Source organism: Parus major, chromosome 3 (genome assembly GCF_001522545.3).
Source record: "Parus major isolate Abel chromosome 3, Parus_major1.1, whole genome shotgun sequence".
In the NCBI taxonomy this organism is placed as follows: domain Eukaryota; kingdom Metazoa; phylum Chordata; class Aves; order Passeriformes; family Paridae; genus Parus; species Parus major.
Window position 1 is genome coordinate 49,932,189 of NC_031770.1, and position 27,466 is coordinate 49,959,654.

The 27,466-nt window shown below is 42.4% G+C and overlaps 1 protein-coding gene across 5 annotated transcripts; it reads left to right on the top strand.

Moving 5' to 3' along the window:
- Positions 1 to 10,420: 10,420 nt before the first annotated feature.
- Positions 10,421 to 27,367, top strand: TNFAIP3 (TNF alpha induced protein 3). Of its 5 annotated transcripts, none has more exons than XM_015623323.2 (9): positions 10,421 to 10,613; positions 14,071 to 14,383; positions 18,573 to 18,763; positions 18,987 to 19,134; positions 19,328 to 19,498; positions 20,336 to 20,516; positions 21,999 to 22,909; positions 24,782 to 25,014; positions 25,636 to 27,367. In XM_015623323.2, the coding sequence occupies exons 1-9, from the start codon at positions 10,584 to 10,586 to the stop codon at positions 25,915 to 25,917; spliced, it is 2,460 nt and encodes an 819-aa protein (XP_015478809.1). In that variant the 5' UTR covers positions 10,421 to 10,583; the 3' UTR covers positions 25,918 to 27,367. The 5 variants fall into 5 exon arrangements, with proteins under 5 accessions (XP_015478809.1, XP_015478810.1, XP_015478811.1 ...); XM_015623324.2 differs by lacking the exon at positions 10,421 to 10,613 and adding an exon at positions 10,823 to 11,008; XM_015623325.3 differs by lacking the exon at positions 10,421 to 10,613 and adding an exon at positions 11,230 to 12,163.
- Positions 27,368 to 27,466: the final 99 nt, after the last annotated feature.

Here is a 27,466-nt window from a genome sequence, read left to right on the forward strand (position 1 = left end):
CAGTTGCACCCAGTGGGCAATACTGGATCTGTAAAGGGATGGAACATACTCCATCACACAGTGGGGAACACACAGTTACAGGATGGCAGTTTACTCCATCTCTGGATGAAGCTGGTTTAGTGTAAGAACAAAAAAAATCAGTAAAATAGATGGTTTGATCTGTGAGAAAATGCAGATTTTTCTGTTCTTTTTATTAACCTGGAAAGATTATAATCACCTGCACATTTACTCATTAGAATACTTTTCATTTCCACTTGCAGCACTGGAAGCATAAAATGCAAAGGGCACAAAGTAAACAACAAGAAGACAGTGCTATAGCCCCCTGCCTTTTAACTAAGGAGCCTTTGGTTGGCATTTTGAGGCTCTTTCTCTACATCTAATATCATCAGACGGTACAGTTCAGGGAATGGTGCTCCCCTTGCATGTTGAGTCTCACCTACCCTATCCAGAAATGTTTAGCTCTTAATTGGAATAGCTTCAGAAAAATTTCTCATTGTTAGTTTCTGACAAAACCTAATTCCTTGGCGCTTTCCCTTCTACCCAAAAATAAAAAAATTATTTAAGTGCCATGCTTTGAACAAGAGGGACTGAAAGAGTCCTTTTTCATACTCTGTGCTCCAGCATAGCTTGCAGGTTTCCTTACATCACCAAGAAGGGAAAAGGGAAGGCAGGTTTGCCCCTGTCTTCACCCGGCTTTCCATGGCAGAGGCAGGAACAGCAACACTGGGTACATGGTACCTCCCCATGAGCCACTTGGCAACAGGGGAAATTGGTATTTCTGCTTGCCTTCCCCCTGAAGACAGGTGGAAGTTTTTGATCTGACTCTTGACAGTTTCAGGTCAACCAGAGCATATTTCTTGGATGGCAGGCAAAAAGTCTCTATCCACAAGTGCAAATAGCAGTAGGTTTGGGCTGACATTTCTTTGAGTGGCAAATGGCACATCCCCAATTAATATGTCTTTTTCTTGCAAAAATCAGGTTTATGCTTCTAAGACTGTGTCAACAGATCAGTTTACATTAAAAGTTAATGGCATTATTTTAAAAGACAAAATTATGTATTTTTTTCCTTAGCTTTGTCCCAAGAAAAGAATTACCTACTTTAAATCAGGCTTTTCCTCATTCTCACAAATTTCACTGTGAAGACCAATCTCTGATACTTTTAATTTTTTTAATAGGGGTTGACAAACATGGAAAAAAACAGGAAATTGGGTTTTAACATCAGCAGTGTTGAACACTTCAGTAAACTGTTTGCCTGATTGTGGTTATAATTAAGACATAAGATGAAAACACACATTCTAATTTCATTCTTGAGAAACTGATCAACTTTCTCTTAATAATAACAGTGCTGGCCTAACATCAAGCAGATACACAGAGTATTGAAATAAGGCAAGAAACAGGTAAGCCTAACCTGCACAAAGCTCATGCAGTGGTGAATGTTCAGCTAGGGGATTTGCCTTTGATAAGCAATTCAGATGTTAAATTAGCTATGCACTACAACAGCATCGTGGAGGTTTTATGCAGTTTTACAATGGAAGTAGACAAACTACTTCAGAGGTCCATCAGAGTCATGCAGGACTTCCTTGGAAGGAGCCACCCTCCCTGCCCAGGATGGCTCTGGTACCAGGAAGTTTCTCCAGAGTTTGAAGACTCACACTTTGAACTCTGAAGTAACAGCAAAGCTCTACTTTGGCCTGTTGTAAACTACTCCCACTGTCATCTGTCCTAACTAAAATAACTAATCTCTACAGAACATGAGGTTGGAGATAACCCTGTTTTCATTAATGTCCAGTTAAAGGACACATGCCAAGCAGCCAAGGGCGGGCAGAACAGATCTTCCCTCTGCAATTCCCATAAGAATCTCTCACAAAGGTAGAGTATGCAGAGATTACTTCCTCCCTGGACCTCTAGGACCATAGAAAGAGAAAACAGATTAATCAGATAGATAGCTGCTCCCACAGCCAAAATAATGGACCCGCAGCCAGAGGAGTAAACGGAAGCACAGGGGCTCCTGGAATGATGCATGCTTGGGTCCTGGCCTGTGACCAGGAATAACTAATGACTGTTGTTTCAGGTGGAGAACCTTTACAAAACAGACATATCCAGGCTGAGTGTACTTGCAGGGGCATGATGAGAGTGACCATGTCAGAGCATACCTAGCAAGCCACTCAGACGATGACATGCTGTCCCTAGGACTGATGATCTTGAAAGATCACTAGAAAAGCCGGAAGCTTATCACTCAGTTTGATTTTCCATCACACTGAAGTGACTCAGATTATACCCCTCCCAAGACACAGTTTATGAATCATGGCAATTACTGATCACAATGCTGTTAGAACCACTGGATATGCTAAAAGAGATACTTTCCTGCTCAGATACCAAGATGAGCAGAAAGGACACTATCAGGGCAGACAGACTTGATCTTACACTGCCCTGGCTACCCCCAAGACTCAGCAGCTATGGGGTGTTCAATGCAGGCAGAGGAGCAGCCTGCATTTAACCTGAGCAGCAGGAGCAGGTGCACCCACAGGTAGAGTGGGTACAGTGTCAGTATCCAGACACTGCACTCATAAGAACAGAAAGACACAAAGACATAAAGGTTCAAAGGATTTGTGGGAAAGAGCTGAAAAACTATTACTGAGAGTGTCAAAGAATTCATGGGGAAGCCGTGAGGACCACACACTCTGTAAATACTGTGCCACAGCCTTTGTTTCTGTTGCTTGCACTTTGCTGCTTCTATCACCTTATGATTTAGCCTTCTCTGTTCCATTTTTCTACCATCTGTGTACAGATGCACACAGATATATATATTTATCTCCTTACAGAAGCATACAGCCTATGCATTACCTAATAGAATAATTGCTGTTTACACACAGATCCAGCATACACTGTTGTGCATTTCTCAGCAGATGATGTCACTCTGGGCACTCTTTGATACTCATTCTCACTCTTTTATTTTTATTTTTTTTTTTGTAAACATCTCTGAAACGCAGATGCTTCTTTGGGAGACTATCATAGCTGGTCCTCAATATATACCTAAATTATTTACTTAGTCCAGGAAATGACAGGATGCCATAAACCTGCTGAAATTGTCAGAGAAAACCTATGCAGGCAGATGTAATTTACCTCATTGAAACACCTCGGGCCTTTGTGAGGTAACAAATCCCATGGAATAGTTAATGACTGTGGGCTCCTTGTTTTTCTGCCACAAGTACTCATGAGATTTCATGACAAGCTATTTGAGAATTAGCCATAAAGTTAGTGTTTTCCTTTCATTGGTTTTTAAATCGACTAGTTTAGGAAAAGTACATAACCATAAAAGGGAAAAAGTGGCAAAACAGCAGAAAGAGGAGGCTGAGGAGATCAGGACGAGGTGTGCTCTGGACTTCCTGAATTGTTTGACTCCTGCTCCACAAACCAGGCATGTTTCAGCTAGGATAAAGCAGTGCACTTAAAATTTTGGCAATGACCTTTCAATCTTTATCTTGTCCACAGTGGAGTATTTCCTTTACTCTATCCTTAGATATTATGCAAAAGCACCTGTTTTTTGGGGGTTTTTTCAACATTTATTCTTCTGTATGGAGAGGACTTGAAAGATAAATTATTTTGATGACAATAGTGAGGAGCTGCTTCAGCTAATAGGAGACTTCAGCAGCTTTCCCATTAAAAAAAAAAAAAAAGGCTTTGCAATAGAAAAAGCAAATTTCTGTAAAACTGGTCTACCAAATAAAGAAATGCCTTCTCTTAAGCGTAGGGCAAATCCATCAGTTCAGTTAGAAAGCATGAGAAATTCTTTTGGACAATGAACTATTACAGACATATCGAAAAAACTTGAACCTATGGCCTCTCAGAAGCTGCCTGTCCCATCCAGTCCAGATTCCATCACTGCCCCATCAAAAGGGAGTCCCACTCCATATGAAGGTCAACAAAGAGAGATGCATTTACATGGTCCAGGTGATCCAGATCAGACAGTCCTTTGTTTTAAGAAACAATTACTTGGGGTGTTCCATATACACCACAGATGTATATATTCTATAGTATCTCCCAGACATGACCAACTACCTTTTCCCATATGATTCTCAAATCTGTCTGGGACTACTTTTACTTCTCTCCACCTGAATGAATAAATTGGAAATTGTAGCAAGCAGCTACAATTTTTTGCTTCTGAAGCATCAAAAATTACAAAAGTGGGAGCACATGACAGGAAAACACACTTCCTCCATGTATATAGAAGAAATCTTAAAAAATCCTCTCTGTGAAGTTAGGAATCAATGATTATGTTAGTCTTACTAACAAGTGCTGTCATTGCAAAAATGGGGAGTCCCTTCACTCTGAAATCACAAGAAAATGTACTTTTTGAGCTAAAACACATGATCAGAGTCATCTCGTGGACATTGACTAAACCCATGTTTACAAAGCAAACTCACCATTTCCCTGATGGGAGATGACTGTTAGCTTTTAGGAAAAAATCTATGGACTCTGTTATTTAGGTCAGCATATGCTGGTAAATTCCCATGCGTAAATAAATATCCTTCTTTGGAGGCATTTCACTTGGGGAAATTCTCGCACTGCTGATACAAGACAGATAGATTTTCTCTACGTTTGGAAGTCTAATCTGAATTTCTGGTCACTCATAAAGCCTCGCGTGTTACTTCCCATGCACAGAATTTTCTCTACACAAAAGAAATGCTTTTCCTCTGCTTTTGAAAGTCCAGGAACAATTCACTTCCTCATTGTTACTGAAGGCTGACAGAGCTTTGAACGAACCCAGAATGTAGTTAACCTCTTAACACACAAGATTCTGAAACCTATTGAATGCTTAGTGCTTTTGAGCTAAAACCCCAGTTGAACAGTTTGGCTGAGGGTGTGCCCACTGAGATTAATTCTCACATCTAAACTAGTAACTCTAAAACAGGATTTACAGTAAGAGCAGTTGGTAGCAGATCCCTCATACAATTCTGTTCTTTTTAAGAAAATCAAAACAGTCTGTTCCCGAAAGAGATGTCAACCATGTGTCAGCCGTTATGGGCCTGACACAGAAACAGCCCAAGAGGCTCAACAGACTGTGTTGTTGTCTGTCAGACTAGAAAATTGTGAATATAAAAATCCAGCCAGAAGCATTCACCAAGTACTGCAGAAACTGACATTTCTTGGCTATTTCTCCACCTTTAGATGATCTGGGGGAAATGACAAAAATTACAGAGGAAAAGATTGACAAGCTTCATGCTCTCTGATTCATGACTAATGATTACCTTCAAATGGTCGCTTTTTATTCACTTAGCCCTCCCCATATAATTCCATCTCTAAGAGCTGCTGACAAGAGAAATTTCCATCTTGAGAGAAAACAGGGTCAGCAGTTTTCCCATTTTGTCAAGGAATGATATAGTCACTCATTCATGTATGCACCAAGTACATGGAAATTAAACACAATTCAGAATAGCTTTACTGATTTTAAAGAGTGTATCGCTGGCTTAATAAATGGAAACATAGGTAACAAAATGCATTATTGGACATACAAAGAAATGAGATGTCCATATATTGGATATAAAATAATTAATTTTTTTTGCTTATATTTTGGGAGGAAGTAAGAACTTCCAGTGAAACTAGAATTCACTGGGAAAGGAATACAGAATGCTAAAGATCTGGAAGACTGGCAAGTCTGCTGAACAGCAGCTTGCTCTGTCTAAGAAAGTTTTACTGACTGCATTACATGTTGAAACTGTTCAAGGAACAGAGGAGAGAGGAGTAAGACTTTAATTAAGTGAGTATTTGCTAGCTGCACTCCTTGACCCTTCCCATCTACTCCCAGAGGACATAGCTTTGTGCTAAATGCTTACTTCATACCTAAAGTTAGAATAGCCGATCATCTCATCAGATAGGAACATAGAAAGGAAAACAACAGTAGTCTGTGCTTGATTTCACATGAGGCATTATCTTTAGCCATTTATTTGCTAACCAGTTGCTGACTCATGGATGCTAAACTGCTGGCTGAAACAACCAGCTCCAAAACCAGATTCTGCTTTAGAGTCTCCTGCTGTGGTGTGCACTGACATTTTGGTAGCACAGCACTTATGCCAGCCTAAAGATTAAATTAAAAGTTACAATGATTTGGCTTGGACTACCTAAACCCAGTCACTGCTCTGTGCATTGAGGCAGTTTTGGAAAGCAAAGACAGAATCCGTCCCCCTGCAGAGCTAGCTATCTATGCAGTGCTTTAGGTTTACAGCCCTCAACCTAAATCCAAGACCATTCCAACAGTAGCAGTTCACAGTTACATGAAGTCTGCTACACATGGGTGGTAACTCTCTGGAAGCAGGGACCACACTGCACGGTAAATAACCATGTGTCTAGGTGTTAAAGAACAGCAAACACAACACAAGATTCTATTCTAAAGAGTCTGCAGACAAAGTTAAACAAGCATGATAACAGAAAAGTGTGAGGGAACATACATTCACAAGCTTACCATACAACTGAGAAACTGAGGTACCAGAATGTAAGACACAATCCCAAATCCCACAAGAAACTGTGACAAAGTGCAGGATGGAAAAGTATTTGGGACAATCCAGCCTGTTTCTATGCTCTTTCCTGGACAGCTTCTCAACCTCTGTGAGAAACAGAGTGAGGCAGTGAGGTCAATGGGCCTTTGATTTGGCTTACTACTGCTGTACTTATTTGCCTCAGTTTAGCCACAAGTCTAGTCTGTGCCTGCATCAAAATCCACTGAAATCACTTTGCTTTCCTAAGAAGAAATAATGTTGGTCTTCCCCTTACTTGTTGTTGGGGCCTTGTTAAAATTCTCTGTACCGTGCACGAGAGGGTCAGTAACACTGGGTTGTGCTGCTGTCTCAAATGAAGCTGTACATAGCTATGCCTGCAGTTATTTGGGGCCCTGAGGCTTGCTGCAGTATCTACAGATATCAGAAGAATACAAAACAAGTTACAAAAATTTTATCATCATCTCTTAGACTATTTAATGCATTTCACAGACAACAGTGCTGAAATTTTCCTCCAGACCAGGAGTTAAGTATGGCTAAGGCCAGGCTTCTGTGTGATTAATGCCATATTTAATCCCCTTACAGGTAATAAAACCTGTTCTTAAAAATGTCCAGTGTTTTCTTCATAGCTCATTTTTCACACTGTTTCACCAGCCTTAATGGGAGAAAACCACCCTTACAGTTTAACCTTCAGGTTAACAAAAGGGGCTAAGGCAAGATTTGAACTTTCAGCCTCTTTGAACCCTCTGCAGTTCCAGCCCTTTACGTCTGACACTTCTATCACAGATATTGAAAAGAAGAAGAAAATGAGCACACACACACACCAAAAAAAAAAAAAAAAAAAGCAGAGTAAGCTTTGACCCAGGGGCATAAATAAGAATCCATACTTCCAGTACAGTCACTTGCCAGTATACCCTGGTAAAAGTCTTCTTGGAAATCTGTAGTTTCTTTTACTGTATTCAGATTAGTATAATGGAAAAAAAAAATCACAAAACCGGTTCAGCTCTGGCTTTCTAAATGGCAGATGTGATTTGGGGTTTTTTGGTTTTTGTTTTTTTTTTTTTTACTGTCATTACTTGATTCAGTAATAAGCACCATCTTTCTATCTGATAGATGTTTAGGGGATTTTCCCCCCTCTCTTTCCTTTGCACTGACAAGCTCTTATCACTTCTCCACCAGGAAAAGAAGCAACTGAACGGCTCCTGGAAGACAGAAGTGCTGAACTCAAGCATGACCTCAAGCACTGCTGTTGCATTAAAAGTGATTTCCCTTTAATGATCCTTTTCCTCCCTTCTAGATTAATCACACCTCTTACAGAATTATCTGATGTTAAGACGCAGCAAATGATTGAACTATTAAAAGTCTGAATGTTACTAACCATAAATATTACTATAGTCATCATCCTAGCATTTAACATTATATAAGTACTGTCTTAACAATGAGTCTTTCCTAGTGCAACCTCTGAAACATTTGGCGATGGTGTTCTGAACACTCTGAGGTCTTGGTTTAATTTAGTGAGACTGAGCTACTCCTTCCTGAACAGTAAAAAGAAGCAAAGTAATTAAAATAATTTAGAGATACAGAGGTGTTTGGGGCCTTGAGAGATTTCTTCTTTTTCCCAAATACAATAAAGAATTGTTATTGATTGATGCGCATGAAACTGATTACTTAAATTTTCACAAAAAAATGGATATTCTGCAATTCTTAATGACAGCTTTCTCCAGGGTTATGTAAACATTACCACTTGCAAGGGTGCACTGTTTCATCCTTATGCTTAACCAGAATGTAGATAGCTGAAAATTAAAGTATTTCATATTCTGTCCTTAATGTCAAGAACTTCCCTCTTCCCTCCAGAGATACAGACATGCATATATACCTAAAAATATGTGTGTGCATGTAAGTAGTTACATATGTGTGCATGTGCACATATTTACACACACTTCAAAGAAGAAAATCTTCCTTTACTTTATACATATGTATATATTTTTATGTTTCATGTAATATAAGCATTATACCATAAATGATGAGATAAACTATCAGGTATAACTACAAAAGACCCAGAAGTCATTCAAAAAAGAGGAACGTATATTCATACACTGTGTAATTACTGATGTTGCTGATGTTTTTAATGTATTCCCACATTGCTGAGGAGTTATGGTTGACAAGACAGAACTTCATTTTGTGCTGTGCAAACTCAGATCAAATAAATTCCTGCCATCCTGCTCAGACCTGTTTGATAAACATCAGCTGTAGCAATGTGTAATCAACTTTCAGTTTATCAAGGTAAACAGTAATTATTAATATTCAGACGTGCTTACCATGTAGAAAACAAAAATAAGCTGTTGTCTTTTCAAGTTTTCCTGGGTCTCAGCATCTTCATCAGGGCTAGAACTACTGGTTAATTTATTTGCTGCAGTTTCCTATACAAAGCAGGGTACAATTCAGCTCTCCTTTCCCTACCTCCTACCTTAGCTCATCATTCCTACTCCACAGCAAAACGCTCCATCACTTCAAGTACTCTCTGTAAAACTCTCTGAGGGGCTGGGCTTCATATCACGTGAGAAAAATGTTTTGGATAAAAACTTTTTTTTTTCTTTTTCTCTAATCAGATCACTTCAGTAATCTGCTACCTCAGTCCCCATGAGAGGACAGGGGAAAATGCCCAGGAGAAGGGAACGGCAAGATGCTGACAGAAACATATACTGTGGAAATCACAGCACAGATGCTGGCTACTGATCATTAAATGTGGATCCTTCCTACACAGCTATACTTTCCAAGGCAGCAGAGAGGCTAGGGGGACACAAAGAAAAAAAAACAACAAACCAACACACCCACAAAACTCTTTAAAAGAAACCTCTCCAAGGAGAGGAGGAAAAACAATTAGAAGGGATTATTATTTTTCCAGCCACATCCCTGACTTCTTTTTGAACAAAGGCAGAGTAGAAGGATGGCCTGCTGTGCAGAGCCAGCACAGGCCTGTAAACCCTGGGAAAGATCATGTTGCCACGTAACCCTGCTGTGTGACACAAGCGCATGATCTGCGCCAGCTGCTGCTACTGGAGGTGAGGTGAAGGAGTTCAAAGCTGAATTCTTCCAAAATACACCTGTTCTGAAGGAGTCAGCATTTAAGACCTGATTTCAAGGTGTAAGCAACCCTGGCTTCTCATCCTGCCAGTGGGAGGAACAGGCAGAATCTTATCATGTGAGAAGATTAAGTCTTTTAATAATATAAGAAACTTTGTTGCACTATGTTTCATTTCTGCGTGCCTTCAGGTTGTAAGGCTGTTGAGAAAGAAATTGCCCCTTTTCCAGCATAAATCCCACCCACAAATCATATTAACAGGCCTTAAATATTGGGGATTTATTCAGTGAGTTTTTTCACTGCACAGATATTAGCACATTGTTTAAAGGTGTGCATTGTTTACAATAATTAAATTTAATGATTCAAACAAACTGCTAGTTGCAGCCAAGAATTTACAAACATATTCAGACACTAAGATCTCCCTGACTTGATAGTTCTAGCTCAAGGTTCTGCCCTTTACCTGCAACAATCCAACCTCGACCAGGGCTGGATTAAAGCACATTTAATATCTCCTGCTGAAAATGCCAGCATATTTGGATTATGGGGTTATACACTGGCCTAACCTCTAATTTGAAGAAATGAAGTCACTTGTGGTTACTTACAATACGGACCCAAAACTGTGGAGCTCATACAAGCTAAACGAAAAAAATAAATACTTATTTGGTCTGAAAACCGTCTGGAAGAGCAATACTTTTCCCGAGACGGGCTCCCTCAATGTCCTGCTGGGACGCTGGGGCAGGGATGTGGGCATTTACAGCCTGTGTGCGAGGGCAGGCGCTGCCACGCGTGCCCGTGTGGGTGAGGCCACGGCAAGGGCTCCTGGGGCAGCCGCCTCCCACAGCCGGCCTTCACAGCCTGCGGGCCACGGCCTGCGCGCCGCTCTGCGCAGGGACACGGAGCTCTTCCGGACACAGCCACGCGGCACCGCGCCGGCCCGTGAGCGGAGCGAAGCCTGCGGGACGCAATGGGCAAGCCCCAGGCCGGGGGGGAGAGGAATAAGGAAGGAAGAAATGACATCCCGGCTCCCGAAAATCCCGCGGGTGAGTCACGGCCAGCGGGGAGGCGGCGGCGCCCCCTGGTGGCGGCGGGCGCGGCGGTTGTCACAGGCCGGAAAGTCCCTGCGCTCTGCCGGTGGAAATCCCCGGTGGGGGTTTCTGTGTTGTGCTTTCAACCTCCTTCTTTTTTTTTTTTTTTCCTCACCCGGGCGCTTAAACAGAAAGGGAAAAAAAACAAGAGGCTGGGCTCAGCCCTTCATTCCGCATCGGCAGCAGCAGCAGCAGCAGCAGCTCCGGCGGGGAGAGGGTGGAGAGAAGGGAAGGAAGGAGCCCCGGCGCGGTGGGCTTTGATGGATCCCGAGCGCGGCTCCGTCCCATCGCCTCAGCCTCGCTGCTGAGCAGCAGCCGGATCGGCCGGAGGAGGAGCCCGCCGCGGAGAGGTGAGCGCCGCTCTGGGCAGGGCTCGGCGGAGCCCGGGCACTTGAGGAGGAGGGCGCCGCGGGGACCAGGCGGACTGGCGGCGGCCTCCGGCCTGTCCTGCCCCGTGTGCCGGCCCCCGGCCGGGCCGTGCCGCTGTGCCCGCTGCTGCCGGCCCAGCCCGGCCCCGCTGGGGCTCGGCGGGCGCTGGGGCTCGCAGAGCGGGCGGGCTTGCTGCGAGTGCCGCGGGGAAATCCGCTCTGGAGCTTCGGGCTCCTTCTCCTGGGAAGCTGGCGGGCCGTACTGTGTCCTTTCCATGCCCAGCCTCCAGCGGAGCAGCAGGTCAGGGAACTAAGAACGCGGAACGTTTACTGTGTGTAAACCAGTCCTGGAGGATTTAAAAGAGCCTCAGTCCTCATCTTCTGATTTGGTGTAGTACTGTGTTTTGGTTTGTACCGGGCAAAGACCCAAGCAGAAAAATCTGTTTGCTTAAAAGGGTGTTTTAGAATTTTTAGCAATTTATGGAGAAGTTTATTATTTGCTGTTCTTCAGATAGAGGACAGAAAATGAAAATAATTTTATGAAACCATTGGCAGATCTCAGAACAGTATTCAGCTTTCCCGAGCCCAGCATCCTCAGCATTATACGTTTGGAAAGGATGCTGTCCCTAATTATTGTTTACAGCTGTTCCTTTCTGGGAATTCCTAGTCATTACTTGCCAGAAGGTTAAAGTAGCATAGCACACGGCAAAGCACTATAGACTAATAAAACTGTAGCTCAATTTCTACTTTCAAATCTCCGGGTTAGTTGGCTATTGAGTTGTGTTTGTTTCATCACTTTGATTTTGAAAATAAGGGTTGCTTGGCTTTTGTCTTGATTGACATTTATGACTGTAAATAGCACAAGCTGTAATTTCCACGTGTGGAGGGGAAAAAATGCCGGTAGAACATAGTATCGAATAATGTAGTTTCAGTGAGTGCTTCTGTAAACTCAGTACTTTTTGTTACTTAAAGCTGGAAATAACCATTTCAAGGGTCCATGCCGGTAGTGCTTAGTCATGTGATTAGTCTTCATTCGTGTAAAAAAAATCCCATTGACTCAGTGTTTCTACTAACATAAGTAAGGAATTCAGTGTTTTGGTCATCTCAGAACAAAGTACAGCTGTGGTTATCATACAGGTAAGGGGTTGTTTATATTTCCTTTTTAGAATAATTCATACATTTAAATACAGGATTGCATAAATAGAATGTGTAAAACTGTATTGGTGAGGAGAGTGGATAAGTAAATGTGTTATTTTCATTTTAAGGCTGTTTGCTGCTGGGGGAATGGTAAGAATATGCCATCTTTATTACCTAAAGGAAAGCTTTACCATATGTTGCAAGATGTGACAGCTCTGAGCACAATCCCAGGTGCTTTTAGGGTGTGTGAATGACACCAACCTAAAGTAGGACTTCATAGCATCACCTGTTTCATCTGCCTTTATTTAGGGCTTGTTGAGATATCCACTGCATCTCTCCATCAGCTGGTTCTCAGAGTGGTTATAGAAGTCAGCTCTTGGCACCTGGAGTTTGAGGTCCCCTCTCACCCTGAGAGGGTTTTGCTGAAAACTTTTGGGCGTTTGGAGGTGCATGTTGCCAATGGAAAAGTCTGGGTGAAGAGGAGAGAGCAGCTGTTTCCCTGTGGGGAAGGGGATTCTAAAGCCTTCCTGTGCAAGAGGGGTCTTCTTCCTCCATAGACCAGGAAATGCCTTCCTGGTCAGTCTGTCAGATTGGAGTTCTTCTTCCTCTCTCTCTGCCTCCTGACTCCCACCTCCGTGAGAAAACTTCCTAATAGTTGCATAAACAATTTTTAGTTGCTTCTTGTTTCCTTGTACTTGATATCCAGAGATTGATACACATATATGGCTTGATACTTGTCCCTAGATTCACAGTCACAATGGTGGGTTCTCCTAATGTGACTACTTGTACTCTAAACATTTTAGGCATGCATACTTCTGTCTTGATACAAAAATTTTGCTTTGTTTTTAAACAAAGCAAGAATGTTTGTGGACAGCATGGAGAGTCTCTCCCTGTAAAAATTTGTATTGTTGTTATTTTATTGTTGTTCTTACTGCAGTGCACAGGGGTTTTGAGGCTTTTTTTTTTTTTTTTTTTTTTTCTTCTTGCTGTACCCATGAGGCCAGAGTTACTGAAGAAAGGGATGCAGGGCAGTGAACATTACATGTCCTACTGTGGAAATATTTTAGGGGTTTTGAGCCAAATGGAAATGCTTTTTCAGCTCTGTTGACTTACCACTGAGTAATAGTGGCACTGCAGGCTTCACCCCCACACACAGCAGAAGCACTTCTGAGCCATAGCTCTACCACTCACAAAATACAAAGAGCTTCAAGAAAAGTAACCTAAGTCTGTCCCCAAGTGACAATATCCTCATCTACCATATCTGGCCATTGTAAGTATGTGACTGATGCTAGCACAGCTTTCAATTCTTTGTGCTCTTTCTGTACTCTACTGACCATCACTGCTCAGAATGTATGGGCTGTGGAAATCTGACATGGTCATTAACTGCCTTTTTTTTTTTTTTGGGCATGTTATCTATGCAAAAGCTTTAAATGTGCTTAAATTCAGCAAGTGCATATGGGATTACATTGTGCAATTATCAATTAGTTAAGTTTCCAGGATAATTTTCTCTTCCCTTGATCCTGCCTTCTCTTACGCTTACTTTGATTTAAATGCTTTTTTTGAATGATGATGGAGTTTCCTTAGTTATGCATAAATCCTCTTTAATATCACAGTAAATTATATCAGCAAATGAGTGGGATAAACTGATCAGTGTCTGTATCTGAGTAATGCAGAGAAGTTAGTGAATATGAGCTTTAAAAAAACTTTATAGTTACTATTTATAAAAACTTTATATATTCTTTATAAAGGCTTAATTGGATTGTATTCACTCCGTGCTTGATTCAAGCAAAACTTCTTCCAGAATCCCACCCTGAAAGTGCTTTCTCAACCTCTGCAGAAGTGTGATAGAAGGGAACTGTGATAGAAGGGAACTAACATGCGAATAAAAGGATCCTTTTTCATTTCAGATGTCTTCTAGAAACATGGCTGGCCAACACATCCTTCCTCAAGCTTTATATCAGAGCAATATGCTGAAGGCTATGAAGATCAGAGAGAGGACACCTGAGGATCTAGTCAGACCTCCCAGTGGAATAATTCATCACTTCAGGACTATGCACAGATACACCATTGAAATGTTCAGAATGTGCCAGTTTTGTCCCCAGTTTCGGGAAACACTTCAGAAGTCCCTGACTGACCAGGCTACCCAGACATCACTGGAGCGCCAGAGGAAGCTCAACTGGTGCAGGGAAGTTCGGAGACTTGTTCCTTTGAAGACTAATGGTAAGTTACGAGCAGGTCTTTGCACTCACAGTAAAACAGGTCATACTAATGTAGCATCTTTATTTATAGCATCTGAGTTCACATTACTGAAACAGAAGCACATGGCTTTAAAAATGTGCTGTCTTGTAATCTTAGTTTTGAAAATTAAAATTCTTTCCATGTGATGTATGGTCCTGAGGCTGTAACAGACCCTTGCCCATACCACAGTATGTGAATATTGAAAAATTTCACAGATATTTTCATAATGTCAGTAACCTGTGGCTCTTCAGAGTCAAGAACAAGGTAGGGAAATTTGATTTGGAACCCATTGCCTTCCCGTGAATCTGACCGCTACATATCAGCTGCTTTATCGGAAGTGCCAAACATCCTTTAATGCCAGTCAAGAGGAGCCTTCAGATGCTTTGAGTGACCAGGGATGCATTTCCATGTATATTTAGCAGAAGCTAATATCCTTCCAATAAGCCCTGCTGTTGTAGCTGGCAGGCAATGCTTGTGTGCTGATCCAGCTTTAACAACAGTGACAGCAATAGCACTCAAAACATGGAGTCTCTGGGGACCCTGACACTGCTCTTCCTGGGGTCAGCACCCCACACTGGGGCTGCTCCCTCATCCTCAGCTCCCTGCCTGGGTTTGCCAGCTCTTGCCTTCCCTCAGGGCCCACCAGTAACTCCTGTGTTGTGTGACTGACACCCATCTTTGTGCAGCAAAAATTTTGCAGTGCTCTTTTCTTTCAACAGTCATTGCTGGTTTCAGGACTTGGCTTTTGGGTTACTGTGTGTGTATTGCATCAAGTGCTATAAATGAAAATGCACAGCAGTAGAGCAAAGATTTCCTGAACAGGTTATGTTTGTCCAGAGTCTTGAGCAGGAAACCTTGGCACATGACTGTAAGAGTCACCAGGCATTTCACATTCAGTGGAGAAAAGATTCGGAAAGATTCTGTGACTTATGGTCATGCAGCTGCAAACTTGGACTCGGGATTCCTTACAGTACAGGTTGCCCCTAACCAGCAAGAATAGACTGGGACAGCGAGGACTTTAAGAAGATGAAAAATACGTACACTTCGCTCTAGGAGCAGATCACAGCAGTTAGAGCAACACTGGGTGTGGTGGACCTGTAACATTGTTGAAGTCCATGTTGTGTTCTGTGTTTGCTTCTTTTCATATCTGCTTGTATACACATCGCCCTTATCTTCCTAGTCCACACTTTTCCCTTTCCAAGTTCTGCCATATTTCTTAGTCTGACTGAGAAACAACACAGATGTGTTGTACAGAAACCATAAAAATAGACCCATTGGGTAGATGTCACTGCCCAACCTAAAGCCTGATGTTGATGTGTGTGTCTGTAACTGTTGCAGAGGCACTGAACTTCTGGCAGGCTTTTTGGGCTGCCTCTGCTTTGGTGTACAATTCTCATGACTGCAATTAGGGGTGAGCACGGAAGTCGTGGAATCTTGAGCTTTGAAAGGACCAGAGCTGCAGCTAGGGCAGGCATCACTTTGCAGGTACTGGGAAGGTAACATCGCTCCAAGTGTTGCATCTTAAAAACTCCACTCAAACGGATTTTCTAGGAAAATGGACAATGCGCACAATTTTTGCCCAGGGCAAAGAGTAGCAGTTTTAGAGCCCCCTGTCTCCAGTCAATACAAATCCTGCAGGGGTTAACACTGCCTTGGGCAGACCCTTGTTGGTGACCACATAACATTCAGCAACACTGACCTCCTTTGTCTGATGACCATTGGCCTGTGTTACACATGGGAATAGTGTGGACTTGGATCCCACCCACGAGCAGGCGTACCAGTATATGAGATGCTGAAATATTAGGGCAGGTTGAGGGAAGGGAAGGCAAATCAAGGTTTGTGGTCTCCCCATAAACTGAGCAGACAAAGAACTTGGCTTCATTTCATTGCTTCAGGGTCATTAAGTGCATGAGTAGGAGTGGCTTTGGAAACCTGTGAGTTATGCAAAGTAGTTGCATTGAAAGACCTGTGCAGGAGAAGGTAGATTGGACTGTAGGAGAGAATCTCTGAAAGAAGTGCAGAAGTCTGGAGAAGCCCTCTATTATTCCAGAAAACAACTTTTTTTTTTTCCTCCTATGTGGTATAAAAAATATTTTTTAAACACTTAGCTGCTTAACCCATAGATGTGGGAGGAATATGTTAGTTCTCTCAGTCAGCAGTGGGCTTGCTTCAGAAAATTCTGGGGTTTTTTCTGATTAAAGTTGTAGTTGTTGAAAAGAGAGAAAGTATCTCCTACAGGATCTTTTGATGTATATTTTACTTAATATGTTTGTGAATCTGCGGAGTGATGGGGTTTTCTTAATTAAAAAAGACGTTTTGGATCACCACATATTTCTTTGCAGACATTTGAATGGATGATAGAAGGAAAGCAGTAGGAGGTACAAAAATCAAAACTGTTTGGGATTTTTTCTTTTTTTTTTTTTTATTTAAAAATTCCAGCATCTATTGGCTGTAGAGATTTCACTTGTATAATGAACTGGCATTCATTCCAGCTCGCCCAGCCACACCCCCTGGGAAAGTCCGAGGGAGGCCACACTTCACCCGCAGAACAAAAAGTACAACTGTTGCTCAATTGCTAATCAAACGGTGTGGGGGAATTCCAAGTGCTGTATAAGGAATTTTGGGCAGTGCTTCTAAATAAAGAACCGAAAGTGAGCTCTCAGAGAGAGAAAAATTTTAATCTTATCTTTGCTCTAGATTTTGCAAAGGGAAAATTTTAATGGGATTAATATGTCATCTTTCTTGGTCAGAAGGAGAAACCCCGTCAGTTTTTCTGTCTTTTTGGTTGTTCCCTGATTTTTGAGTTCAAGTAAGCAACCTGCAGAATTGAAGTAAACTTTGCAAGACAGCATTCAGAAAATAGAAGGCAGTTGCAGGAACTTGATATGCACCAATCCCATGACAATTTATGAAGCATTGAGTAGATTTCAAATGGTGTCTTATTTGGGAACTGGAGTCTGTTGTAGGCTTTTCCCTGCAATTTCACAGACTAAATAGCAGAAGTGTTCACAAATGGTATAATTGAACTCAAAATGTGTGTGGCAAACTGGGTTTAATTCTTTTGTGGGAGTTCTTTGGGTGGATTTGTTTGGGTTTTTTTTTCACGTGAGAAAAATCTACTAGCTTTACCAGGGTTGATGTCTTCTATTCCAAGAAAATTGCTATGGTTTCTTAGCATTGGGTAAATCTGTTTACCACTGTGGTAAAATATCAGAGCTAGTTTTGCCTCTGAGCACATGACAGTAATGATTCTTGATGTCTCCCTTTCAGGGGAGGCATTTGCTTTTGAAGAAGGTGGCTAGAGATACAATTTGAAACCCAGGCATAGATGTATTTTTTTGTCACGCCTTTTAATTAAGTTATCTCCTCTGAGTCTCAGTTTCCCCTCTGAAACTGCAGAATATCACAATCCTTCCTATCTGTAAAGAGGAATTTTTCAATGCAAGGAGATTGTGTAAATGAAAATCCAATCACTGTTTTTCATTTACTCAGTTTTGATTTTGTGTTTTAAAAACCAGTCCTCTAAATAATATATGTAGCAAACCAATTTGCTGTCATTTCTGAGAGGAAGGCCAGAGGTGTTCCTATGATTGCTTTACATAAATCACCTCCCATTCCCTTTCTGTCTCCTTTTTTTATTACCATTCCTCGATCAAGCACAGCCAAGTGCCAAGCAGTGCTCATCATGGATTGTGAGGCTATAGTTGGTGTTACTATAATATTTTCTTAGTGGTTTCCATTATCTCAGTCATTTGGTGTATATTTCTATAAACACCAATGAGGGAGATTGACATCTTTTTTTGTAAATTTAAGTTGACTTTGTTGTGTTTAAAAAGCTATTTCAGCTGTGTTTGACATTTAGAGTTGACATCAAAATTTAGTTTGTGGTATCAGTCAAAATTAAGTAAGATAGGTAAGGGGCATTGCTGGATGGCAGCTTAACTTGGACTGGTACAGAGACAGAAACAGTAGGGAGGGAAGTTTTCTTTTTCTGTCTCTGAACAGAGATCATAACTCTGATCTCCTTCTTCACAACCCTTCTGTCTGAGGCTTAGAGAGAAGTGCACAGGGAATATGCTTATGTGCAGTGTAATTCTACATCTCACAGGCTTGCGGCGTTTTATGTAAGTAGCCATTTGAAAATAATGCACTCTTTCTTCTTTTTTTGCAGGTGATGGAAATTGCCTTATGCATGCTGCCTCGCAGTACATGTGGGGTATTGAAGATATCGACCTTGTCTTAAGAAAAACATTGTTTAGTGCTCTCAGGGAGATTGACACACGGAACTTCAAGCTCCGCTGGCAGCGGGAGGCTGTTAAATCCCAGGAGTTTGTAGAAACGGGACTCCATTATGATACCCGGGTAAGGCAGCCTGAGGGAATGGTGCTGTTTTCAGAGTTTTTCTGCCTTGCCTTGCTGATTCTGTTTGCTTTGTGGCTTCATGGATTCTGTCATTAATGGAGAGCAGAAATAGTCTTCCTTTGGAGGAAATGGGAAAATGTGATTATTTGGGCACTGCTGTGCTGCAGCTGGCTCCTGACCTCCATGTCTTTGAACCATTGGTGACAGCTGTTTCTTTCCTCAGAACTGGGAGGAGGAGTGGGAATACCTCATTGAAATGACCTCCCCAGAAGTATCTGGGGCTCGAAACAGGCTTCCCTATAATGCACTGGAAGAAATCCACATCTTCATCCTTGCTAACATCCTCAGAAGGCCAGTCATTGTCCTTGCAGGTGAGTTGTCTGGCCAGTCATCCCATTGTGTTACTCTTGTGCTGTGTTAGTAATCTTAGTCAACAGCTGTTGTTTTCAGGTGGATGCATTTCAGAAAACGGTGTTTCCAGCAATTATTCCAAAACCGCCAGCATACATTTTCTCTTCCCTGTAGCACATACTTATTTGTGTTTTCTTTTTCTTCTTCATGTAGATAAAGTGGTTAGAAGTTTAGAGTCAGGCTCCAGTTTTGCTCCTCTGAATGTTGGTGGTGTTTACTTGCCTCTCCTGTGGCCATCTGAAGAATGCTACAGATACCCAATTGTGCTTGGCTATGACAACATGCATTTTACACCACTGGTGACTCTGAAGGACAGTGGGCCAGGTATTTTTCAAGAACTTCATTTGGTATTTATGTTCCTTCTTCAAAACCACTGTGTTGGTAATGCATTTGAAATATGATCTGGTTTAGATTTGCATTTTTAAAGTTAAATAAGATTAATTTGCAATATATTTGTAAAATGTGAGCAGAAAGAGCTTTGATTTTTTGAGTCTGTGAATCTGAGTAGGAACTAAAGGTTACCTTTAAGTTCAACCAACTAAAGGTTGAAAGTAGAGTGCAACTCACTGCAGGCTGGAATTGGTCGAAGTGTAGCCTCTGCTTTATTGTGTTCTGGCCTCCTTTCTACATCATGAGAGAAGAAGCTTTGAAGGATGCAGTCTCACTGCAGGTATCACTGGCTGGCAGGAATAATGAAATATATGCTTTACCATTTTTAATGCATCTCTTCTGAGTGGACAGCAGTTCTCTAGATTCAGGTTACAGCATCGTCCCACCAAAAGGCATAACAAAGATCTACAATCCTGTTCACATGGAGAAGATAGTTGCTATGGGGACATTAAAACTACTGTTGGATTGGGCTAAATTTGTGATGTAGCTGTGTCTGCAACCTCCCTCAGTGGTACCACATAGAAACTGATTGCTCTCCCCAGCCGTTCTCCTTTCTCTCAAAAATTTAATGGTGATATCTCCAAGTATTGCATTTTATGGTTATTCCTAACTGCCTGGTCATGTGTGTGTGTATGAATATACATATATATATGTGTGTATATATATATGTGTGTGTGTGTGTGTATGTATGTGTGTATATATATATATTTATCTATACATATCTATATCTATCTGTGTGTGTATGTGTTAATCCGTCTTGTTTCCCCACAGAAATCCGGGCTGTCCCTCTGGTTACCACTGAACAAGGCAGATTTGAGGATTTGAATGTGCACTTTCTGACAGATGCAGAAGAGAGGGAGAAAGAGCAGCTGCTAAAAGACTACTTGATAGTGATAGAAATTCCAGTGCAAGGCTGGGATCATGGTACAACTCATCTAATTAATGCTGCAAAGTGAGTGTCATTCCTGTTTCCTCAAAGTTATCTTGTTTACAGGGGTGAGACAAGCTGGGCAGCCCAGTGAGTTCTTTTGGTCTTTCCTTCCTTCCTAGGTGGCCCATGTGTTTACTATCTGAAATATGAAATATTGTCATTATTGCTGATATGTTTTGAAGTAGTATGAGCTGAGGCCAGTCTCAAATTTAAAGGCAAAAATGTGTTCAAACTTAACAAACTGAAACTAGCATTTTTGAAGAAAAATCCATTTTATCAGTTTCACTGACTTACGGATTTCACAGGAAGGTGGCTGAAAAGTAGTTAAATGCAGGAACTAGTTAGCCCAAGCTCTTGTGCTTTGTGTAAGGGCACATTGCATAATGGGCAGTTGGTGTAACTTTAGCTGCCCTGGGGAAAGTACTTGGCAGTATGTTCTGAGCACAGATGCTTCAACACCCTGGGCTGTTCTGTGTGGCAGCTGGCAGGAAGCTGTGGCCGGTGGAGGAACTGGTGTCTCTGCTTGTCCCCCTGATGGCTGAGCATCAATGGCATGGCAGGGAACAGCTGGCAACACCCATCAGCTTCTCATATTCAATGGACGGTGGCAGTGATGCCCAACCAGTCCCCTCAGAACTGATGGAGGGAAGTAACTCCCTGTGTCCCCTGCCTTTGCTTCTACTACCACACAGAAAGGAATCTTTATGCTGTTGGCTAGTTCTGGTGTAGGGGCGTTGAAAATTGAAGTCTTTCTATCCAGAGGATATATGCACATGTGAAGGGTAGCACTGGAGCTTCCCTAGTTGCTCTGCCTAGTTGTGTTCTGGAGCATTGCCAGAAATGTTAGCTCCTCATCCTACCAACTATGGCATGGTGATACTCCAGTGTAGGGTTTTCCCTGTAGCTGTAGGCAGAGTAAGGATGGTGTGAGATGGGTGCACCACACTGAAGCCCCACAGTTTGTTAGAAGAATTCTGCTGTTAGATACAGACCCAACAGGGCAGAACCAGGAGCAGATTTCATGATGAACTGTCTCATGAAATGCTGAGCCCATTGTAGGAGGGGCTTGTTCTTCGTGTGTGTTGGTAAAGAAAGGGGTCTTCTACTCTAACCTCTGCTCAGCTGAGCACTGTTTCTGAGAAAAATTCACCATTTGTGGGACTTTCTGCTTCTGAGAGATTACACATATTCTTTGTGCAAACATCTCTTAGAAAACCTTCACCTACAAAGCCTTTTAAAAAGACTACTGTTTAGCATTGTTTCAGGGCATTTATTTCAGATGTGAAAGTCTCCATCACTGAACACCTGCTTTTAAAATAATTTCCATTTACAGCAAAAGCGTAACATCGCAGATCTTCTGTCTGAGTAAAATTAAACTTGTATTAAATTGCATAAAATTGCATTAAATCTGTATTTCCTTCCCACCATTGCTTGTATTTGCTTCCACTCCCACCATCTGCTCCTTTCAACCACTGATGCAGTCTTCTTTTTTTTGGCTGTCAGGTTAGATGAAGGCAACCTACCCAAAGAAATAAACCTCGTGGAAGATTACTTTCAACTGGTACAGCATGAGTACAAGAAGTGGCAGGAGAATGCTGAACCTTCAAGAAGAGAGACATGTTCCAGGAACAGACAGGAACTGTCACTTTCCCAGCTCTCCCTCTTACAGATGAAATGTGAAACGCCAAATTGCCCTTTCTACATGTCTGTGAACACCCAGCCCTACTGCCATGAATGCTTTGAGCAGAGATCCCAAGGGAAAAAAGGCAGAAAGCAGATCTCCAAATCAGCACCTGAGAAGCTGAAGGCAGCTGGGTCAGGCTCCTCCCGTGGGGATATTTGTGAACCTGGGGCATGGACATCTGAAGGGCCTGTAACAGAGCCTCGCTCTGCACCTCCGACCGCTCCAAGCCTTTTTCTGTACAGTGAAACCACAGCCATGAAGTGCAGGACCCCAGACTGCCCCTTCACATTGAATGTGCAGCACAATGGGCTCTGCGAACGCTGCTACAACTCCAGACAGCTCAGTCCCTGCAACAACTTGGATGACCAGAGACACTTGGACTATGCCACATGCAAAATGTGCCGTCAGAAGGCCAAGAGGACCTTCAATGGTATATGCAGCACTTGCTTCAAAAGGTCTACAGAGCAGTCCTCAAATGGCAGTCCCGCTTTTCTGCCCACCTGCCACCAGAGATCAACATCTGACCCGTCCCAGATCTCACAGATGCTGCACCAGCACTCCTGCCATCAGGCTCCCAACAGCCATGGCAAGGAGCCCCCGCCACCAGCACTGCCCCCAGCGGAGAGCAGGGAAGGCACCCTCTGTAGGAAACCTGGTTGCAAGTTTTTTGGGACATCACAAAATGAGGGCTTTTGCACGCTCTGTTTCTTTGAGTACAGGGAAAACCATGGTAAGTGGAAATTGAGTGAGCTTTGGCACACTTTGGCTGCAGATGAGCCTCCTCGAACTGTGGCGTTCTGTGTGTACTGGGTATAGAAGGGCGGGGGTAATGAAAACAGTGTGAGGAGAAGGTGATTTTCTGTCTGTTATTATCCCATTGTCATGGTTAACCCCAGCCAGCAACCAAGCCCCACACAGCTGCTCGCTCACTCTCCTACCATTGGGCTCAGGTAGAGAATCAGAAGCGTAGAAGCTGGAGAACTTGTGGGCTGGGATAAAAACACTTTGATAGGAAAAGCAAAAACTGCATACACAAGCAAAGCAAAATAAAGAACTAATTCATTGCTTGCCATGGGCTGGCAGGTGTTCAGGCTGTGTCTTCTCCCAACCTCCCATGCACCCTTGCCAGTAGGGCAGTGTGAAGATCAGGAAAGGCCTTGTCTTTGCGTAGGCCCTGCTCAGCAATAACAAAAATATCTCAATATTTTCAACCTTGTACTCAGCACAAATCCAAACCACAGCCCCATACCAGCCACTCTTTTTTACCCCAGACAAAACCAGCATACCATAAAGGGGCACATGGCAGCAGTGTGAGAAAGCTGTGAAATCTCATGTAAAACTACATTTCAGCTTTGATGGAAGCAAAACCAACTCAAGAGGGGTTGGCTTTTGATACCTCCCTGTCATCCACTGCAGTCACAGTTTGGTATGAATTTTCTTCACAGCTAGACAAGTTGTAGAGGCCAGTGAAGGAACTGCTGTAAATGTACGGAAGTTACTGAAAATCAGTTATGTTAGCAAGGTGTTTAAAAAGCCTTGAAGAATCAGTAGATCTCTATCTGTTCTGGGTGTAACAGGTATAATGCTCTGGAGGAACCGCTGTAGTTACCTTGACAAGCAGAGCAAGTAGAAGTTGACTGTAGATAATTAGCTTGTATTTTGGAGTAACTTAGGAGTGTGTTGTTATACTCTACCTCGAAATCTTCCGTGGTAATACCCTGTGTGTGCATGCACGTGTGTTTAAAGACTGACCTTCAAAAAGGCAATAGTCTCTGAATAAATCACAGCATGAATTCTTCATCTTTCATGCGACTGCCCTGTTTCACAGGTAAAGAGCCCTTAGGTATAGAGCCTGAAAGGCACATGTAAGAAAGAATTATTATTTATCTCTTCAGACTATTTTATTGCTGATAAGTTTGCTGATACAAATAAAGAAACATGGAATAGGTTGGGTTGGAAGGGACCCTTAAAGATCATCTAATTCAACCCCCCTGCTGTTGGCAGAGACATCTTTCACAACAATGATCTTTCCACATGTGTTCAGTTTAGGGAACTTCTGTGCCAGCTTGCAATAATACCTTATTTTCCAGCATTGCTCATAATGAAATTTTTTTTCCTTCTGATTCTGGAACATATAAGATTGCTTCATGAGACTGAAAAGTATAATGCACTTCTTCCCCTTAAGCTCTGTACCACTGTACTTCAATTATCTGATGTGACTGAAATGGGGGAGGCTGAAATGGGGGAGGCTGAAATGGGTAGGTCACAGGTGACAGTCAAAACAAAGTCACAGGTGAAATTTGTCTTGACTTCAGTGGGATCTAGGCTTCCCACTTAGGGCAAGTTTTTCCCAAATCATCTGTTTCAACAACTTTCATGAAAATCAGGCTGCATTGGCACTCTTATTTATGTAACATGAAGGAAGATGTACCAACTGGGTTGGGAGGGTGGTCCTCAGGATTGTCAAAAACCGATGTTTGAGGCTAGTTGAGCTTTTTAATTTATTTTCATTTTTAGAGGTGGGGAGCTTTTTATAGCTGCTTTGGGTCATCAGATCTATTGGGCACATTCAAACTGCTCCTGTTCACGCTTTGCATTACAGACAGTGTTTTGCTACGCCACCAGAGGAGATCTCAGAGGAAGTCTTCGGCAGCAGATCAGGCAGGGAGCTCTGCTGCCGGCTTCCGTAACACTGTGTCCTGTCAGCGGCGTGACTGCGGCACCCTGGGCAGCACCATGCTCGAGGGGTACTGCCAGAACTGCTTCATTATAGCCCAGAACCAGCGATTCCAAGAAGCCAGAAGGACAGAAGAACAGCTGGTGAGACAGCCAGAAGTAAGTGTGAACTTCTCAAAATCTTCCTCTTGTTTAGCACTGCATGTTCTTCCCTTGTGGGAACAGCTTGGGATCCATACTAGAAAAACCTCAAATGACTGCATCTTTACTATCATGGAAAGACGAACATAGAGCATATGATTTTTTTTCTGCTGTAAAAAGTCATTCTTAGTTTATGTTTGTTATGGCCATGCTCTGTTTTACCTCAGCTAGGATTTTACCAGCAATTTCAGTGGAAGCAATTGGACCAACAGCTAGGTTATTTTGTTGATTGGGCAGATTTTCATTCTTACCCTTTGAGCTGTGCAGCTGTGTCAAGGGGTTCAAGCTGCATTTTTGATTGAGTCCATCACAGAGATAAGGCTTTTTAAAATTTGGTTTGTTTTGGTCCTTTTAGAACTGAGGGTTGCCAAAGATAAAAAAAACTATATTTTTTCCTAAGAAATGACAGAATTTCTTTGGTAAAACTCAACTTGGCTCTTGGTATTGCACTTTGTAGGAGCACCTGTGAACAATCCCCAAGTGGTTACCTATACAAACCACGAACAGACTAGAAAGGAAATGAAAGGATGTTTGTGCTACCGGCACCGTGACTGACAATGTGTTTTAATATTTTTCAAGAGAACAGGGCAGCACAGAGATGTGCAGCGAGCAGCACTGAGTACCCAGAAGAGACAGTGTTCTGTGGCTTCGTGTAGAAACAACATGGCCTGCAGAAGTGATGATCTGTGCCCGGAGTGCCGGCGCCTTGGTCAGCTGCCACCATCGAGGAGTGCCAGGGAGCCGGTGGCACAGGAGCCTCCCAAGCAACGCTGCCGAGCCCCTGCCTGTGACCACTATGGCAATGCCAAGTGCAACGGCTACTGCAATGAATGCTACCAGTTCAAACAGATCTATGGCTAGTGGGGAACAAGAAAGCAATACTAGCTACTTCCTTCCCTGAAATGGTGCTACATCCAAAACACTTAACAGTCCTGGGAGTGGGAGGGTGGGGGGAATCATAAGCTGTCTGCTCAGATCATGTTTATTCCCAAGAATGGGAATAAATTTCTACTTCCTCTAAACACTGCATACAAGGACTGCTGAGAACGTCACGTTGCCTTCTGCACAGAGCTCTCGTTCATGACTAAGCTCCTACAGTGCCATATTTAATTCTTGGACTTCCCAGGAGGAAGTGTGAAGCATTTGAATCCAAAGAACTTCCCAGTTCTGCCTCTTTCTCAATACATCCCCTCTCCCAGGCAAGGAGCCATGTCTACTGTCGGAGGTGCAGGACCTTTTTATGTTTGCATACGTCAGTCAGGGGCAAGTCCTTCCTGAATGGGAATTACCCAGGACAGACTTGCACAATTTCCAGCTGGCATCTGAAGAAAAGTGGTTTGATTTGCCCGTGTCCTTGCTGTTCCTACAGAGCTCGCCAGGGCAGGAGCTTCCGTGGGGATTTAGGGTGATAACAGCAAGCAGTTCTGTGTTTGCAGAGCCCTCAGCAAACCACAGCCAGAAACAAGACCAGCACAGGTCTGCTCCATGTGCTTTAACATGCTTAACCTACCCAGCATTTAGACCCTTTCCCCAGATCCCAAGACAACTGGAAAGACAGAAGCTGCAGAAGAAATGCATGTGATGGAGAAAATGAATCCTGCCATTTCTCACTTGAGTGGAAGGAATTACCTCCAACAGACAGGAAAAACCCCAAAGCCCTTTGTCTTCACTTCTGAAACAAGATTGACTCTTGTCTCTCTTGCACTGCAACTGTCAGGAGTACGTGTGTGCTGTTCATACCCTCCCTCCCCATGTCTGTCACACTTTATGTCATCCTTAATGTGATTCTGTTACCATGCAAACAGCTGGGAGCTCAGTAACAAGAGTTCTTCAGAGCTGAGATTTTACTTCTGAAGTTTATGCATCCACTGAGCAATCTGCAATACTTTCTTTAGCAACCTCAGCTTTACCACTGTGCCTGTTACCTGCTTCTCTCTTCTCCTTTTACACCTTTTAAGTTTTCAGCATCTGTTTTGCTGCTATGATTTTGGAGGTGATACCTCTTCTAATTTGCTTCTCAAGTTTAGAAGCTTTTTCTTTTTCTAGTTACTAAAAAAAACCCAGTTACTAAAAAGAAAAAAAAATTAAATAACTCATGACTTATTTCTGTTAAATTTTATATATTTTGTGAACCTTAATGTGAACGTATGTTTTATTAAAATATTTATATTATTTGAAACAATGCAATTTGAAATTTGCACAGCCAGGTTTTTTTTTACATCTATTTACTCTAGTGTTGAAAGTTACAGACTTAAATGTATAATAGAAAAACTTTCTCTGGTAAAAAGAAATAAATTATTGAAGGATTGAATTTGTTATTTTTATATCCATGCGAGAAAGCACAGCTGAGGATGGGACACCCCCTGAAGGAAGCATTCCTGTTCAGCTGTACCATTCAGCATGCTACTGT

Coding starts and splice junctions, on each gene's coding strand:
- TNFAIP3 (XM_015623323.2), top strand. CDS start 10,584: ATGACATCCCGGCTCCCGAAAATCCCGCGG. Junction 18,764..18,986: donor GACTCCATTATGATACCCGG/GTAAGGCAGCCT, acceptor TTCTTTCCTCAG/AACTGGGAGGAGGAGTGGGA. Junction 19,499..20,335: donor TCTGAAGGACAGTGGGCCAG/GTATTTTTCAAG, acceptor GTTTCCCCACAG/AAATCCGGGCTGTCCCTCTG.